At 47.3% G+C, this 19346-nt stretch overlaps 1 protein-coding gene across 2 annotated transcripts in view; it reads right to left on the reverse strand.

Annotated features, from left to right (window-relative positions):
• DSCAM (DS cell adhesion molecule) overlaps window positions 1-19346 on the reverse strand; it is an 802011-nt gene that overhangs the window by 139861 nt on the left and 642804 nt on the right. For both annotated transcript variants that reach the window (XM_017967103.4, XM_035283348.3), the window contains exons 12-15: window positions 18437-18633; window positions 17278-17374; window positions 16515-16643; window positions 6827-6994 (exon numbers count right to left, since the gene is read on the reverse strand). In XM_017967103.4, coding sequence (XP_017822592.1) covers window positions 6827-6994; window positions 16515-16643; window positions 17278-17374; window positions 18437-18633 — 591 coding nt within the window. The remainder of the gene's footprint in view (window positions 1-6826; window positions 6995-16514; window positions 16644-17277; window positions 17375-18436; window positions 18634-19346) is intronic.

Below are 19346 nucleotides of genomic sequence, written 5' to 3' on the forward strand. Positions count from 1 at the left end.
TTTGGGAGGTCAAGGCAGGTGGATCACAGGAGGTCAGGAGTTTGAGACCAACCTGGCTAACATGGTGAAACCTGGTCTCTACTAAAAATACAACAATTAGCTGGGTATGGTGGTGCATGCCCATAATCCCAACTACTGGGGAGGCTGAGACAGGAGAATTGCTTGAACCCAGGAGGCAGAGGTCACAGTGAGCTGAGATCACACCACTGCACTCCAGCCTGGGCAACAGAGCAAGACTCTGTCTCAAAAAAATAAATATATAAATAAAAAATAAATAAATGAAAGAAAGTGATTTTCCAAAATAAACTCTGTATTTCTACAGAAGTCAAAACTGTTTAAACTGCAAAACTGTAATAAGCAAAGACTATCTTTATAATTTCTATTATATTTACAAAGGTATAAAGCAGGGGAATTCATTCTGTTTGGCTGAAAACAGAAACGACAGGCACCTCCTGACTGCAACATGCATGGATCTCTGCTTTGCTTCTCTGTACTGGTCCTTCCTGGCTGCAGTGGCTCTGCCTCTATCCCTCCTCAGCTGGACAGCCTCCCACTGCCCAGCAGCTCCTGTGTCCCTCTGAGAGCTGGGACTCAAGCCTCGGTGCTCCATTCATTCTGCTCTTAAAATACTCTCCTTCCTGTTTCAATGTCTTGGCTTCAACCAGTGTCTTGTGGCCTCATCATTAATTGATTTGTGCTCAACTGCCCCCTGGGAACCACTCCCACGTTTTTGCCTCTGGTTCTGATAGGGAGATTTGCCTTCTATGAGCCACATCCTACACCAGGCAAAGACTGGGATACAAAAGTAAAAAAAAACAAACTTTTTTTTTTTTTTTAAAGTGAGGAGCAGCTGCATCATTCTACAAACACAGGTTTGTCTTCTATAGGAGCTGGGTGGGTGAGGGGCATGCTCTGTGTTGGACAAAGGGAACCAAGACAGTGTTTAGTAAAAATAAAAATACAACAAGAATAGCTGTTGCCCAGATGGGGAAAGGCTGAAGTCATTACTATTTGTTAAATAAATGGCTCATTTATTTAACCTACTTATTGAATTAGTTGGCACTAAACACCATGCTAACACCATTCTAGGTGCCTGGGATACAGCAGTGAGAGAGCAGAGCAGGCAATCCCACCTCCCCTGGTCAAAACAGACCATAAGGAAAAGGAATCTACAACTTATACAGTACTCTGGGTGGTGATATATATGATTGTTAGAAAGAGTGGTGAGGGAGGGAGGGGACCCACTGGAGTGAGCAGTGGGTTGAATTTTAACAGGGTGGTCAGGATCAGATTCTTGGAGGATAATATTCGAAAGCAGTAAGGGAAGAGAGGAAGAACATTTCAGAACATTCTAGAACTATTCCAGAACATTTCAGGACAGCAGACAGGACTATACAGTGTGTATGAGAGACAGCGAGAAGGCTAATAAGCTTTGTCAGGTTTACTTTCCAAAGTTTCTTCAAAGCCAGGATGGAGGAGAATGACAAAAATCTACAGAAGCCGACCACTGAAGGCCTGTTTGGGTGTGAGGCGTGCTCAGCTCTTCTTGCTAAGCTCACACTGTGCATTTGACTCTTACCGAAGAACACATCGATGCCACTCTGCCCTAACAGCACAGCTATCCCTATGTTTGTTTCACATGCTCCTGGCTTTTATTTCTTCTGTCCTCATTCCATCCTCTAATCCATTGTCCCACCTCCGCACATAGAAAACTTTTCTCCCAGATCACAGCTGCTGCCCTCGAATGGGAGGACAGATGAGGCAAGGACTTAACTCAGTGCCAGATCCATTGGAAACCCAGTGACTCTGAATCGTGACCCTCCCATAATCCACACTTTCCGTTCTCTGATGGTCTGTGAAATTCAGTGGTGTTTCAATGTGTGAGCACCCACTAATGGAAGCTACACGTTCTATGCACAGATTTACAGTGAAAATAAAGAAGGCAGTAGCCACTCCGAACCCGGTCACAAGGCACTAAGTGACTCACGACCTGCAGGGCCAGCTGTGAATGTCACGTGCCAAAGAGATACACTTCGAGTCCATTAACAGCTGATCTCATTAACTCTGGCTGTGTCTCCACTTACTCTCTTGACTGCTCCTTTGTGGCAGAGGCTGCCGGTGCTACGGCTGGTTGGGGGAGCCAAGAAGCCTACGCTGAATAGTGTGGTCTTGGCTTCATGGCTGTTCTCTGAGATCAAGTGTCTTAAAGTGGTATGATAATGCTCTGTGCACGTTCACATGCAAATAAACTCAGCATCTTGGGATTGGAGCAATGTGATTTCCCAACATTAGGTAGGGACACTATGTCAATGGCAGCAGTTCCTTCCTCACTAACCTTTGCAGTGGATACAGCAGAAATCTAAAACTCAAATTCCCATGGTGGCCAGACTTCATCGGAGATCCATAAACTTTTCTGTAAAGACTCAGACAGTACAAATTTTGAGCTTGATGTGCCCATGCTATTCTTTCTTTAAAACAAAAAGGTATATAGGCTGGGCTTGGTGGCTCATGCCTATAATCCCAGCATTTTGGGAAGCCAAGCTGGGCAGATCTCCTGAGGTCAGGAGTTAGAGACCAGCCTGACCAACATGGACTTCATAAAGAAGACAAAAATTTCATAAAGAAAAGTAGAGAAAGCTGAAAGGATAGGACAGGAAAGCCGAGGGGAAAGAAGATGGGGGAAGAATACAGCCCCCATCACAGCTCCAGTGATCAACCATGAAATGGTTGCCTCTGGAACTGGAGATGTCCTCCCCCATCCTGAAGGAATAGCGCACTTCCCAGGCCATAAACCACAGCCTACAACAGACCAGGCCTGTGGATGTGAGTTCTGCTTAGTGTTGTGCCAAACTTCTAAATTCAGTGTTAATTTTTAAAATCTGGAAATTTCGGCTCAACATCTAAATTTTGAGTTCCTCTTGAGTTCCTGCTTGGTAGCAATGAGCCAGAGTGAAGTGTGGAGAGTCTGACTCTACACCCTCAGTGAGCCATAGCTCCCATTCTCCATGCATTGAAGGGTCAGCAAACTACAGTGGGCGAGCCAAATGTCACCTATAGACCTTGAACTAAGCATAGTTTGTACATCGTTTTTGTTTTGTTTTGTTTTCGAGATGGCGTTTCTCTCTTGTTGTCCAGGCTGGAGTGCAATGGCGCGATCTCGGCTCACTGCAACCTCCACCTCCAGGGTTCAAGCCATTCTCCTGCCTCAGCCTCTTGAGTAGCTGGAATTACAGGCACGCACCACCACACCTGGTTAATTTTCTATTTTTAGTAGAGACAGGGTTTTGCCACATTAACCAGGCTGGTCTCGAACTCCTGACCCCAGATGATCCCCTGCCTCAGCCTCCCAAAGTGCTGGGATTGCAGTCTTGAGCCACTGTGCCTGGCCCAGAAGTTCATTTCTTACAGAAATGTATTTTTAGAGGTGGAGAATTTCAAAATCAAGAGGCCAGATTTGGTGTCTGGTGAGGGCTCATTCTTCCAGTTCATAGATGGTGCCTTCTCCCTGTGCCCTCCCGTGGCAGAAGGGGTGAGTGATCTTACTGGGCCTTGGGCCTATTTTATAAGGGCATTGATTCTATTCATGATGGGTCCACCCACCCTCCTAAAGGTCCCACTTCTTAATATTATTGCATTAGGAATTAGGTTTCCAGATATTAATTTGAAAGGGGAGGTATGAACATTCAGACCAGAGCACCCTTCAGAATTTCAGTGTGGGTTTAATTCAGGATATATTTTCTCAACAAACATGTGCACACGCACATACTCTGCCCATCGTGGCACCCATTCTAAAGGCAATACCGTGAGTAATGTTTATAACTGGTCATCTCACATGTTCTTCTCCCTTATGCCAGACACACACAAGGGACAGAAGTGTGAGTGCACATGACTCCTGATGTGGAGGGGCTCATAGCCCCCCCGCCATGTCATGGACAACAGGGTCCATGGAGACATGATGATATGCCTCAAGGTTACTGTCAGTAAAATCCCTCCTCTGTGCTGAGCTGAGGAGTCACTAACTGTACTCAGGAGATGGAGAAAGACATTGCACTAGGGAGGAAGGCGTCTTTGAACTTGGCTTTTCAAGGAAGAGCACAGAAAAGGGGACATGGAACTTGTAGTGCCTTCCAGACAAGGGAAGAAGCACAACAGTAGGGTTTGGGAGCATGAAAAGGTAGGTTGGTGCTGGGCGTTGGGCTCTGTGGAGTCACTGAGTCATTGCCAAGTAGTAGCATTGGGGGAGGCATCCTCATGTGCCCAAGACTTGGGTACTATATTACAGCAAAAGTGAATGGGCCGACAGCTTCCAGAGGCTCCCATATGAGGAGCAAGGGAAGCGTGGGGCAAGGTCACCTCAAGATAGCCACAGCTCCTAAAAAGATGTGCCTTTGGGTTCGCCTGCTGGGGAGTGGAGGCAGTGTCTCCAGCCTCTGCTGAACACTCTACTAAGGATGCATTTGGCCAGAGTAGTCGCACTCCATTGCAGGTAAGTCACACATGGGAAACTGCCTTTCTAATTTCAGTCATGCAAACCTATGCTCCAAGACAAAGACAAGTTCTCTGCTGCAGCTTTCCATTTCTGGAGGCTGCTCCTTTCTTTCATTTCCCCTTAGCTCCTCTGAATATGAAAGGAGAGAGGCTGTGTGGGGCTGCCACAGCCAGCACCCAGATACAATACAAAAGGCCAGTCGGGGAGCCAAAGAGGCGGCGTCTGCATCTGTCTGCAGACATGCCAGGCAGCTGCCCTGCAGACCAGCACCCCGGAGGCTGTTCACCTGGCCTTCTGGCAGGGAGAGAGCTGCTGCCATGGCAACTGCCAGCCGCAGTGGAGGTCACAGAGGAAACGAAGAAAAAAGCAACAGCAGCAGCATTAATAATGGCAATCAGTAAAGCAGGTGCAACATGCACCCCCCGAAAAATGCTGTTTTCCTGAGGAGGTGGCTGGGATGGGGTGGGATTATAAAAGGCATTGAGAGGGAACGAGAAGATTGAGCAGGAAGTCGGAGATGACATTTTGGGTTGAAGGATGAGGACAGCTTATTCTCTGTAAGTATCCAGCATAATGAAAGCCCAGGGATCTGAGGAAGCTAGTGGGTTGTTTACATACATAATTAAATACAATTCTATTTTTGCAGGAGCAGATTAACACTTATTTCCTACTTCTTTCTGAGACATGAGCTTTTAGAGCTTGCGATTTTTTTCAGTGATCAGATATGTCTGTGTAAGGAACAAGGCATCGTAATGTCCATTTTGCACATGAGAAATCATACAGAGAATCCAAGTCTCAGAAATGGCTCATTCTCAGGCACTTCAGCATAAAGATCTTCTGTCACTCACTCTTGAAAACAATTTTCAAGAACTAACGTCTTCCAGCATTGAGAAATGGGCACTCCTCTGCAGCTGAGGAAGAATTGTACATTTTAACCCATTCTCTTGAAGACAACATTGATTACAAATATCAGAAGTGTAAAAATGTTGCATTTGGTTGATCCAGCCATCGACTCCTTAGGATTTAATTCAAGAAAATGATCTTGGAAATGGTAAAAGACATACCACTAGGATGTCCACTGTAGTGGTGTTTATATTAATGAAAACTTGAAAATAATTGACTTGTTTGGCAATATGAGATCTGTTAAATATATGGTAAGAGATATCATTACGAATTGTAGAAAAGTACTTAAGACATACACAACCTCGATTTCTATTTGGGATGCTGTAACTGAGGGTAGCAGAGATGAGGTGGTGGGAAGGAAGCCAAGAACAACCTCTACTGAAAGTTGGAACAAATCTCCGGTCTTCTGTTAGCCATCTGGGTATGGCAATCCCCTTAATCTTGGTGACAGAGAAACAGGGATCTGAGACTAAGGTGCCAGCTTTCCTGCAGCAGGGAGTGGCTGATTGCACCGATGGTGGACAGGAAAAAAAAGGTAGGTTTGGGAGCTGGACACTCTTTCCCTTCAAGAAATGAGCCAGGCATGCCCTTCTTATTTTGTGTCCTGGGAGAAACCCAAGCACAGGGGCTTCCTCTCTTCTTGCCAGGAGGCAGGTTGACAATCAGCATTCATGGACCATTGCCTCATTGCTCAGTTCTCTGCACACCCGTTAATTTCACCCCCAGGAACCATGAGTGGTCCACTTCGTGTTAAGGGGTGTGGATATATGGTGAGTGCCTGTGTGGATGTACGTGTATGGGTGATGAAATTATTTAACTTGTTATATCTGCCTGTTCCTGGGTTACCTCTAGGTGGGAAAATGATGGAAGCTATTTTGCTTTCTCCACATGCTTATCTCTATCTGCTGAATTTGCAACACTAAATACAGTGCTGTTTGTAATGGTAAAAAGAGCAAAAAAATTATTTTTAAATGTTGATGTTTTCAGTCAATTCAATAATCTGTTCCCCTTCCCACATCTCCCACACAGATTCTTAGTGAAGCATTGCTCCTTCCCCCCACACTGGACTTCACAGGGTCTCAGGCAAGAAATACACTCACGGTTCTCCTGTCAACCTGGATTCCATGTGTCCAAACAAAGGAATTGTAAAACGGCATGATTCTTTGAATTTCACCAGATTGTTAGCCTCATATGTCTTTCTTTTAAGTCTTGGATATGGGAAACTTGAACTAAATCCTATTTGAAGAGCAGTGCCTTCAAAGTAAGATGCAGAGCGCTGTCTGCGTTTTTTATAGGGCACAGAACTATGGAGAGCACTCATCAAAGACCTCCACCTAGCAGGGGCAAAGGTCTGCTTCTGCATTTAAGCATCTGAGCCCTAAAGAGTTAGCTCCCGAGCTCCTCCAGAGCAAGATGCTGCCCGGTCCGACGTACCTGCCTCGTCCGCCGTGATGGTGAGCTCGTTGCTGGGCTCGCTCTTGCCAATCCGGTTCTTGGCGTACATGCGGATGCTGTAGGTGGAGGAAGGGTGGATATCAATGATGGTGGCCGAGTTCAGCTGAGGGGAAACATCTTTGGTTCTCTGAGCAGAATCCCAGGAGTCTTTTGGGTTTTGTTTTTCAAAAAAGAAGAGATAGAGATGTGAGTTTTTTTCCTCTGCCTTTGAAAATTCACAAGTAGGAATTATAAACCAAAAAAAAAAAAAAAAAATTACATCCAAGCGATTTCTCAATATGATGTTCCTAGCTTTCTGGCAGAGTTGGCTATCAGAGGGGATGTGGCATCCCACACTCATTATCCACGCTGCGAGGGATATGGAGCAACAAGTCAGGAGAGTTCAGGGAGGGGCGGTGGAGGAAACACAGCTCAGTGGACTGGGGGAGATCACAGAAGGGGAATTCCAGTGGTGGAAGCTCAGGTCAGTGGACTGGGGGAGATCACAGAAGGGGAATTCCAGTGGTGGAAGCTCAGGTCAGTGGAGTGGACGACGACCACTGTGAGCACTCACTGTACAGGACAGTACGATGAACTATGGTTTGGATGGTACCCCTGGGTCCCTCCAAAATCCCTGGTTCTAAAAGGTTTTGAAAACCAGCAAAACTTCAAGCTATACCAGATCCTTCCCTCCTCATATAGAGTGTGGTAAAAATAAGATGATCCTGTACAAACCAATCTCATTCCAGGATAAATCCTGATCACCAAACACATTTTGCAATTCTACGTTCTTGAAATCATTTAGTGCCAAATCCTTGGTTGTAGGAATTATTTTTCCACCATAGCTAATTGTAACAGCAGCACCTGTTCGTGTGAAATGTTATCGTCGACTCTGCGACATTTTGTATCTGCTGATTTTAGGGCTTCAGACAAGGATGAGAATGTCAGTACATGGTTCTTATATCAAAAGGGTTTGGGCAGCGTTGATTGTGGGTGGGTGGTCAACAGCTGGCTTTGGCTGGGGATGAACAAAGGAGACTCCTAGACAGTAGATGGAGATGATGCCTACATATTCCCATCCTCCTCAGGGTCTGCCTTGGTGGTGCTCACCACACAAGTAAGCCTGCCATGGATAACCTGTATTCCCTGCTGGACTTGAAGCTCCAGGCGGGCAGAGGCCATGCTGGCCACACCCAGTCTTCTATGCCCATTGCTAGCACAGTGCCTGGCTCACAGTGGATAAATAGTATATTAACGTTTAATAGATAAATAAACCACAAATACATGGACCTCTGAGTCTTGGGATTGGGGCCGATCACTTTGTCACACTAAGGGTGAGTATGGCCGTTTGGGGGACTTCTCTGTCCAGATGTAAACGTAAATGCAAGAGATTTTCTGGAATTAAAGAAAAAATATGTGGCTTAAAGACTGCTTTTTGATGCTTTACCTCCTCAGAGAATGGAGCCTAATACAAGCTGCCAATATTGCAGTTACAAGGAAAAAGCATATTTTGAATCAAGATTCGAGGTAGAAGAACATGGAATAAAAAGAGAAGAGTCGGAAAAACATTTATGAGGAGAAGAATGTGATTCAATGGAAGACAAATGAGGAAAGGAAATTTTGTATCAATGCAATGACACACACCAATGTGGGGCTTGCCCCACAGAGAGAAAGCCAGGCCTCCTGCAGAGATGTTTAGGAGGATGGGGAGGAATGCCAGGTGCTGCAAGATGCTGAGACATTTGCTAAGTAGCCCCAGGAGGAGGTAGACAGTTGTGGTCGTAGATGCCTCTGCCCAGGCAACATGGAATTTTCTGGGACTGATGGGGTCAATGAAGATACAGCTATTTTCACTGGTGGTTTTTGTGTGGGAGTTTGCAGACAGCCTGGAGAGGCGTGTCCATGACTGCAGTTCCCTTACACCAATCCAAGGCATATGGTAGACCTGGGTAGGGAGGGACAGTCCCCTCTTGGTGGTCACTGGGCACTTCCACATCCATGCCCTGTAGGTTTCTTTAGCTCAGCCCATATCTCAGTGACACTGCCTTGTACAATAATCTCCCAGTGTGACTTATAAGCCCTCTCTGATGCTGCATTTGGTCTGTGTCTGTAGAAACCACCACCCACTCCCTCCAGTGGGCTGGGGGACCCATTACAAAACCCATCCTCACCCTTCCTGTCTGTGGCCTTCCCAGACTCTCCCCATCCATACTTGCCTCTGCCCTGTCTGTGGCCTTCCCAGACTCTCCCCATCCACACTTGCCTCTGCCCTGTCCATGACCTTCCCAAACTCTCCCCATCCATACTCGCCTCTGCCCTGTCCGTGGCCTTCCCAGACTCTCCCCATCCACACTCGCCTCTGCCCTGTCCGTGGCCTTCCCAGACTCTCCCCATCCACACTCGCCTCTGCCCTGTCCGTGGCCTTCCCAGACTCTCCCCATCCACACTCGCCTCTGCCCTGTCCGTGGCCTTCCCAGACTCTCCCCATCCACACTCGCCTCTGCCCTGTCCGTGGCCTTCCCAGACTCTCCCCATCCACACTCGCCTCTGCCCTGTCCCTGGCCTTCCCAGACTCTCCCCATCCACACTCGCCTCTGCCCTGTCCCTGGCCTTCCCAGACTCTCCCCATCCATACTCGCCTCTGCCCTGTCCGTGGCCTTCCCAGACTCTCCCCATCCACACTTGCCTCTGCCCTGTCCGTGGCCTTCCCAGACTCTCCCCACCCACACTCACCTCTGCAGATCTTGGATGTCCATGCATACATTTCTGTGTGTGCATTCTTTATTCCTAAGATTTTCTCTATTTGGTCAACAGTGCATTCTTCCTAGTTATATTTACATGTCAATTTTCAGCTTCATCCTCCCATCAAGGCAATGTGCTGGGCATTTTAAAACATGACTCTGTGGCTCCCAAATCTATGGGCACATTGGAAACACCTTGGGCTTTTTGACAGTTCTGCTTTCAGACATACTAAACCAGAGTCTCTGAGGAATGGCGCCCAGAAACCTGTGCTTTTAAAAAGGCTCCCTATCTGGGTCATTCTGATGTATAGTTTGGACAGACTGTTTTATTTGATTAAAATTTTACAACATCCTACCAAGGTAAGGCCTTTATTTCCTTAGTGACAGTCAAGAAATGGAAGCCCTGTTACACAGCTGCTAAGAAGAAAGGCTGGGATTTGGCCTCACCTGTGTTATCTCCAAGCTCAAGGTCATTTTTCCATAATGCATGACCTCCACATAGTCTCTGAAAACACCTGATGGGACAGGATTTTAATATTTCCAGGCACCTGCTGAAAGTCTCAGTTGCTTAGAAGACCTTCTAACAAGTTATTGACTTGACAATGCAGAGAAATCGTTTGGTCAAAGGCAAGAGAAGAACATTTTGGCCAAGTATGATTGTACCATCTGTGGGTTTGCAGGAAGACTGAGAGGGCTGTATGGGCTCAGAGTTGCAGACTGGTTTAGGAAGAACTTATCAGAAGCATTCATCGAAAGAGTGGGGAGGCTGCCATGGTTTGCTCCAGGGAAACTGGTGGTGTAGGAGAATGGGGAAGTTCAGAGTCCCACTGCAGCCTCTGCAATTCCAAGGAAGTGCTGTGAGGAAGGAATGAGGAGCTGACAGGCACCATGAGGCTGCATTGGGTGCTAGCTGGGGAGCTCACCTTGGAGGTCAGATACCCCAAATCCAGTGGATACAAGAGCAACAAGGACTAATATAAGAGAGTGGACCTGATATGAAGAAGTGCTGTTAGAGGCTAAAGACCAGAATTAGTGAGGGTGACTGAAAGTTCTGGAGGTGGATTACATAAAAGGATTAACAATGGAAAGGTAGCTGGGAGAAGGAGCAGGTCCTCCACATTGGGGAATAGGAGGAGGTGTGGGGACACAGGAAAACTCCTTTCCCTCAGTCTTCTTCTCAAGGATAACAGTCCTCAGGGTGAACTAGGGGTTGGAAGCCCAAGAGAAGAGAAGGACTGGGGGAATGCACCTTCTGTGTCAGTCTGTGTTTCCTGGTTACTTTCCAGGGTGTGATGGAGCTTGCCATGCTTCTGAAGCCTGGTCAGAGACCTGTGAAGCACCCTGGACAGGAAGGAGGGACAAGAGAAATTGTGGACCGGAGAGAGGCACCAGAGAAACCAGGGACAGAAGAAGCCACCAGAGAAACTGGGGACAGGAAGGGCCACTAGAGAAACCATGGACAGGAGGGGTCACCAGAGGAACCAGGGATATGAGGGAGGCACCAGAGGTACCATGGACAGGAGGGGCCACTAGAGAAATCAGGGGCAGAAGGGGACACCAGAGAAACTGGGGACAGAAGGGGACACCAGAGAAACCAGGGACAGGAGGGGTCACCAGAGAAATCATAGACAGAAAGGGCCACCAGAGAAACCAGGGACAGGAGGGGCCACCAGAGAAACTGGGGACAGGAAGGGCCACTAGAGGAACCGTGGACAGGAGGGGTCACCAGAGGAACCAGGGTTATGAGGGAGGCATCAGAGGTACCATGGACAGGAGGGAGGCACCAGAGGTACCATGGACAGGAGGGGCCACCAGAGAAAACATGGACAGAAGGGGCCACCAGAGAAACTGGGGACAGGAGGGGCCACCAGAGAAACTGAGGACAGGAGGGGTCACCAGAGAAACCATGGACAGAAGGGGCCACCAGAGAAACCGGGGACAGAAGGGGACCCCAGAGAAACTGGGGACAGGAGGGGCCGCCAGAGAAACTGTGGGCAGGACGGAGCCACCAGAGAAACCATGGGCAGGAGGGCCACCAGAGAAACCATGGACAGAAGGGGACACAGAGAAACTGGGGACAGAAGAGGACAGCAGAGAAACCAGGGACAGGAGGGGTCACCAGAGAAACCATGGACAGAAGGGGACACCAGAGAAACTGGGGACAGAAGAGGACAGCAGAGAAACCGGGGACAGGAGGGGTCACCAGAGAAATCATAGACAGAAGGGGACACCAGAGAAAACGTGGACAGAAGGGGCCACCAGAGAAACTGGGGACAGGAGGGACCACCAGAGAAACTGGGGACAGAATGGGACACCAGAGAAACCGGGGACAGAAGGGGCCACCAGAGAAACTGGGGACAGAATGGGACACCAGAGAAACCGGGGACAGGAGGGGCCACCAGAGAAACTGGGGACAGGAGGGGTCACCAGAGAAGCCGGGGACAGAAGGGGACACCAGAGAAACCAGGGACAGGAGGGGTTACCAGAGAAACCATGGACAGAAGGGGACACCATAAAAACCGGGGACAGGAGGGGCCACCAGAGAAACCAGGGACAGAAGGGAACACCAGAGAAACTGGGGACAGAATGGGACACCAGAGAAACCGTGGGCAGGAGGGCCACCAGAGAAACAGACTCTGAAGGGCAGGCTGCCTTCCAAGGAAGAGAATAACGGGAGGCAGCAAACTGCAGACAGATCTGCTGGAGTCCTGGACAAGATGATGTAAAGGATGCTAAAGGTGGCTGGGGTCCTGTAGAGGAGAAGCAGCAGTCCCTGGGAGTCAGAAAATGTGGCAACCAAAGCAGCCTGTGCAATTGCCAGCTGCAGAGAAGAAGAAGAAGATTCCAGATGAGGAAGCCACAGCTTCCCTGTGCCTGGGCCTGGCTGGATGATGCCTCTGGTGCTGTCACTGGGCATGACCAGAGTCGGGGGGTGGCAGGAGACACGAGAACAAGGACTTGGGATGTTCAGCATTTCCTGGAAAACAGTAAACCGAGGAAAATCATCTTTTGTCAAATCCTGAGAGGACTGTCATTTGGCCAAATGGGTTAGAGATGGGAAGAGAGCCGCTGGATCCAGGAAGGTCTATTTTGGTGCAATAAATGTAAGAACTTGTAGCAGCCACAGCTGGTCAAAGGCAGAGCTGTCCTTCCTGGGTTAGCGAGTCTCTATGTCTAGGATTGTTCAAGTATAGAGTGAATGGTCACTTGTAGAAGTGCTTTTGGTTAAGCATGTGAAGTATTTTAATACATTGGTAATATGCTGCTTTCTTTGAAAAGTAATGAAAAGTAAAGGAAAACTTTTGAGGCTATAATTTCACCATTGCCTAAAACAGGGGTTAAGCATCAACAATTTGACTCATGGTTATTATGAGTCTAGGATACGTGCCAGGCACTATGAGGGGTGCAGGAACGTAGCATAGGGTTTGTCAGACACAATCCCAGCCTTCAGGACTCACTATGGCCCATAGGTGAACAACTGTCCCATGGGGCACAGATAGTAAATTAATAGTCATGAGCCCACCAAGTGTTCAAGGCATGCTATGAATAGTGAAGGGGAATAGGTAGGTAGTCAGGGAAGGCTTTCTGGAGGAAGTGACATTTAGGCTGTTATTAATACTTGAAGGATCTGTTTTCTATGTACTCAGTCTAAAACTGCACCCACTTAAATTGTGGTTGTAATTTTTACACACCAAAAGTATATTGAGGAAGCAACTAATACGTGAAAAATCTGATTAACACACCTCGAACAGCAGTGAGTACAGGTGCTATCTACTGTCAGCATAGCTCCTTCCTCCCAGGGCTTCCCAACTGAAAGTAATGGAAGTTCTGTAGGTTCCTGGTGGAGACCTCAGTCATGCAGTTGGATCTGCTTGTCCTGTGGGCTTTTCCCCAGGAATTCTCCTGGGACCCATGCTGACCCTTAAAATGACTTGCTCCAGGGCTGCGTAAACATCTTAGCCATACCGCTGGCCCTGTCTCTGGGTGAAGTAGAGCATGAAGGATGGGAAGACTCTCCCTCAATCCCTTCTGTACTTGGCTTTATAGATAAGGAGCTTTCCTGATTTGGTTATATAAACCATGATCATTTTATACATTTGAAGATGCTGTGGATAATAATGATTTTTATATTTCAACTGCATGTAAATTAAATGCCATAAACATTTAAGTACACTCTTCACTTGACAGACCTTGTGCTGGGTGCTGGGGACCTCAGGACACAGAGAACCAGAGTTCCTGCCTTTGGGAACCCCCTAGGGAGTGGGGAGACAGTGAGGACTCCTAGATGCTGAGCAAGTAGTTTAACTAACATAGAGGGTTTTAGAGGCATTTTACTGAAAAGCATTTTCCTGCATACTGGAACAGTCTACAAACTACCACCTATTAGTCGTTGAGCATGCTCTGGACAATGAGGAAAGCGTTTACAACGTCTCCCCTTCTCAGGGTTCACCAACGTCCACTGAGTGCCTCCATATGTCAGGTGTGGTGCTGGGTGTTGGAGAAATGAGTTGGGTGAAAATAGACCTACTAGGTGGAGGGGTCCCCCAAGGAGCCTCTAGCATGGTAGAGGTGAAATTAATCAGTATATTTGTCAGTAACCACAGAGGTACGTATATGACACGTAATGCCACAGGCCCGGATTGAAAGGGAGATGGAGCTGAGTGAGCAGCTGAGATGTGGGATCTAAGGACAGGGTAGTAACTGGGTGGTCCAGGGAAGGGAGGACTTGAGGCAGAAGGCAGCTGGTGGCCTTTGTGGTCTCCTTGCCAGTCCTTTGAGGTGGATGCAGTGATAACCACTTCACAGATGAGGGGAGCAGGTGAAGGTGCAGAGCTGGTGTGACACAGGCCTAGCAGCAAATCCCACACAGGCTGGGTCCCAAACCACTGAGCCTGGGCCTGCCACCAGCACCCGGCAATGCCTGATCCTTCCTGAGGACGGGGGTGGTCCTGAGCTGCTCCACGAGGGGAGGCCACTTGTGTGCTCAGCATCAACAGCACAGGCAGCCTGTAGCACCATAGCCGGTGCGCAGCCAGTGAGATAAAGGGCTGTCCCTGTCCCCAGGGTGCTCATCGCATCTGTCTGAGCTCTCATCACTGTCAACAGGTTCCAGGCCAGTTTCTGCTCAAATGTAATTGCCTCACCTAAGAAGCACCTGCTTCACTTCAAGACCTGCGTCTCTGAACTTGTAATTCTACTTCTTTAGAATAAAGGCAAGGTCAGCCTCTCCTCCCTGGGCCCTTGGGAATCTTGTTCATCCTCATCCACTCAAAATACTCATTTAGCTCAGCATTGTCTTGGGCGAGCCCCCCAGGTCACTGCCCCTCACCCCTGAGCCCAGGGCCCTGGCTCTGCAGTGTTTCTCAGCTAAAGTGAGACTTGTAGTCCAATCAGCCCCTGGAAGGCCCTTCTTTGGGCCTTGTGTATGTGACACCTCACTTCTAGATCCCTAGTTTTGCACTTCAGAGGCTGATGGCCTCTCCATCTTTTCTTATGTGCATTTCCAACCCTGCAAGTCACAGACACTACTTTTCAAAACACTATGTTTGCTTTGATCCACTGTCTTCTCAATCTTCAAGTTCTACTCTCCTGAGTTTCTCTTTTTTTCTTTTTATTTATTTTTTATTTTTTTAATTGCATTTTAGGTTTTGGGGTACATGTGAAGAACATGCAAGACAGTTGCATAGGTACACAGGTGGCAGTGTGCTTTACTGCCTTCCTCCCCTTCACCCACATCTGGCATTTCTCCCCATGCTATCTCTCCGCAACTCCCCACCCCCCACTGTCCCTCCCCTATTCCCCCCAACAGACCCCAGTGTGTAGTGCTCCCCTCCCTGTGCCCATGTGTTCTCATTGTTCAACACCTGCCTATGAGTGAGAACATGCGGTATTTCATTTTCTCTTCTTGTGTCAGTTTGCTGAGAATGATGCTCGTGTCCTTTGTAGGGACATGGATGCTCTCTGGAGTTTCTAAAGAGCCACCCCTCCGCTTTCCTTCGCAGTCGCCATTTCCTGGCCCTGTGCCTGGCTTGCTCTTGCTGAAACATTTCCTCACTCCTAACCTGTGGCTCGCAGTTGCTTTGAGCTTGATTGTTTTCTACAGCTTTCGTGCCAAAGATCCTAAATGGGTCATAACCGGGTAATCTGAAATAACGTGCGATCCCCAGGTAGTGAAAACTAAAGCCACTTTTGTGGTCAGTAAGGGTTTTATTAACCCTTTCCACGCTGGTGTGCTCGAATCCCTCATATCTTTTATGAGACACAGTGAAAATTCTGACTAGAGGCCACAGTGGTGGTATTCTACCCTCGCCTGATGCATCATAAAGTTCAAAATGGCCCGACATTAATCTTGAAGACAATGAAGGGCACACCTGCAGTGGCCCTGGCAGTGGGGTCAGTTTTATTTATGGGCTCTGGGCTGAGTGGTCCCAGGTGCAGCAGCCAGTGTCTCTGATGGTCCCTGGGCATTTCCAGGAATGAATTTTTCCTTTCCTGCACCAAACACCACTGCACAGTTTATGTGACAGACACCGAGCACAGCTAGAGCTCAGCACTCTGGGTGAAGGACATGGGATCAGGCTCTACAAAAGTCACTCCAACTGGGGAAACAGGAAGTGAAGGGAGCAGGTGAGATAGAAAAGGTCATGGTGGAAGCCTGGTTTCATCAGCCTCGCCGACATGCCGACAGGTGGCTGCAACGTCAAGGAGTCCAGCCGGAAGCATGACTGAAGGCTGGGCTGACTCCAAAAGAAAGAAGCAGAGCTGAGCCTCAACATGAAACTCTACTCCCACAGCGGAAAGCCAGGAGGGAGACCGACTGGTGGAAATGGTGTCCTCTGAGCTCCCGTGAGCTGAGCTGTGCACTTACGGGTAAATTACACTAACAAGGAGAAAAATGAAAGAACTTTTTGAGGTGGAAATGAAGCTGGAGGAAATAAAGAACTTACCTGATTTGTTTTTGCATTCAATATCGTAGCCGGTGATGGGGCTGTTTCCATCAAACCCCATGGTCCACCTGAGCGTAATTGTGCGGGCTTTGACATCTTTGATCTCAATTTCGGGAGGGTCCGGGGGCTCTGCGCCATCAACAGAAAGACTCAGAGTTAGTTCACACAGACCTCTGACACGAAACGCTAGAGGAAATGCTGAGCGTGGCTCACAAATGATTGGTCTGCATTAGACAAGAACAGACGCTTTTTATTTGGAAGCATTTTTTTTTTTTTTTCTGAATCACATTTGAGGGAGGAGAAAATTCACTTTCCCAAGACTTCCGAGCACTTAAGAACTGGACCAAACCTGGAGGACATAAAATGTCACTATTCTAGCTTGGATCTCTAACTCAAAAGCTACTTTGGCCCCAAATGTTGAATTTCCCTTTCATTCTGATCGTCTAGTACATGGATTCCTAAAATTGAGTAAAGAAATTTCCACTGCTATACTTGTGTGCACGTGCATGGGCTTGACTATCATGGGCTTGTCATCCTGACTGGTTCCTTGAAGGCCTTTGTTCCCCATTTTGGGGCTTTACTTTGACATAATCACAGGCACTGCAAAATTCTGCTTTAGCCCTGACTTGATACATATTCAAAATTTCCTGGGAATTAGGAAGGGTTACATGACAAGCTGAAGCCACACAGATGCCCGAGGCTGAGCATACAGCTCCTGTCCTGAAACGGCTGTGTTTATTATCTTACGCTATCATCTTCCTACCTTGCACTGTGAGCTGAATTATTCCACGGTCCTCCCCATAAGAATTAATAGCATGGCAGGAGAAGAAACCAGAATCTTCTCTCACAGTTGGCAAAATCTATGTGTAAAGCAGAAAGAAATTCATCTTTCACAGTAGGCAAATTGACTTCTGGCTGTAAAGCTCTCTTTCCACTCCTTCAGTTCCCCTGCCATGCCCAGCGCACGCTCACACACACGCACACACACACTCTCACACACACTCACACACACACACTCACACACTCACACAACCCCCATTCCTCCACATTCTCACACACTAAATCACACACATGTATATACCCCAGTGAGGACAAATTATATCAGTATAATTGTAAGTGTGTAGATGAATAGGATTCATGGGCATTATCCATGTCAGCTGTAGCTCATAAAATTGGATGTGTAATTTATGCAGGATATCGTGGTCAGCTTGACATAAATCCTACATATACATTTGTTTCATGTATCGAAAGCAACCATGTCCAAAGAAAGAGATTATATACTGCCGCCAGGGCTAGGGGACAGCATGACTCTCGTCAGATCCCTGTTCTAGCAGGATTCCAGGAATGGACCCTTGTTTGAGAGCCAAGGTAAGCATTACAAACACAGGGCTTCTCTACCTACCCTCCCTGTGTGTGCTACAGAATCAGCCTCCATCCCCATGATAACAGCACAACCCAGTTCATGACTCACAGTGCTTTTCTCTAGCTTTTGTGATCCTCTCTTAATGACAGAATATTTTTACTTTGGATTTTTCCGAAGAGGCAAGATATTTTTTATGATAATATTTTTGGCCAAAGCCCATCTCATTTTTCTTTTTGCAGGAAGTTAAAACATGTGCACAGCATAGGCTGTCAGTTCTCAAGGATTAACTGTCATTTAAAAACCTTATTTCTTACTTTTTTTATTACACTTGTGTTTCCTGCTGTGTTCATAATAATCCTATTCTTAATAGCACTTAGGCTGAAGCACTATTTTTGAAGGCCATTCAGTAATCTCACTGTGTGAAAGGGAAGAAAAATGGTGCTTCATAAATAAATTCCAAAAGATTATCTGCTACTTATCTGCACCCACTTGTGTGAAAGGAAAGACTTATTCTTCCAATAAAGTTCATTCCATTGTGTTGTATTTGGCATGCTTTTACCTGCAGAGTAGAAATCACCTCTTCTCCCACCTCCTTGGTGGACACAAGATAACGGGCCATCTCGGGGTTAATGATTCGGTCCTCCTTCTCCCAGCGGACTATAATGGGCTTCTCACCATGTGCTGTGCAGCTCATTTCCTTTTTTTGCCCCTGTGTGGCCAGGGTAGTATTTGGATAGGATGTTATCATTGCAGGAACTGAAAAACCAAGAGGGACACAAAGTGTTCAGCAAAGCAGGTTCTTGATTTTCCCTGGCAAAACACTCAGGTAACTCACACCTCAAGAGAAATTTCTTTGAAATACAATTTATTCAAGAAACTGCTGTGCAAAAATCACTAGAAAATAAAGGAAAGGTGGCAGAAAAATGAAACTTGAGTAAGTGAGCCCCAGGCAGAAATTGCCATGCAGTTTCATACCCATGGCACGTTGCTCTCTTCCAACCCTGTTGAGGGCCATGGCCTATGTCCCTTAGCACACATAGAATGATTGATATGTTTGGCTGTGTCCCCACCCAAATCTCATCTTGATTTGTACTCCCATAATTCCCATGTTTCATGGGAGGAACCTGATGGGAGGTAATCGAATCTTGGAGGTGGATTTTTTCCATCTGTTACCATGATAGTGAATAAGTCTTATGAGATCTGATGGTTTTAAAAATGGGAGTTTCACTGCACAAATACTCTCTCTTTACCTGCTGCCATCCATGTAAGATGTGACTTGCTCCTCCTTGCCTTCCTCCATGGTCGCGAGACCTCTCCAGCTACATGGAACTGTGAGTCCATTAAAGCTCTTTCATTTGTAAATAGCCCAGTCTCAGGCATGTCTTTATTAGCAGCATGAAAATGGACTAATACAATGATGTTACTGGTTGCTCTGTCTATAGAAAAGACTTCACATGAAGGGCTGTCCT

Source organism: Callithrix jacchus, chromosome 21 (genome assembly GCF_049354715.1).
Source record: "Callithrix jacchus isolate 240 chromosome 21, calJac240_pri, whole genome shotgun sequence".
Taxonomy (NCBI): domain Eukaryota; kingdom Metazoa; phylum Chordata; class Mammalia; order Primates; family Cebidae; genus Callithrix; species Callithrix jacchus.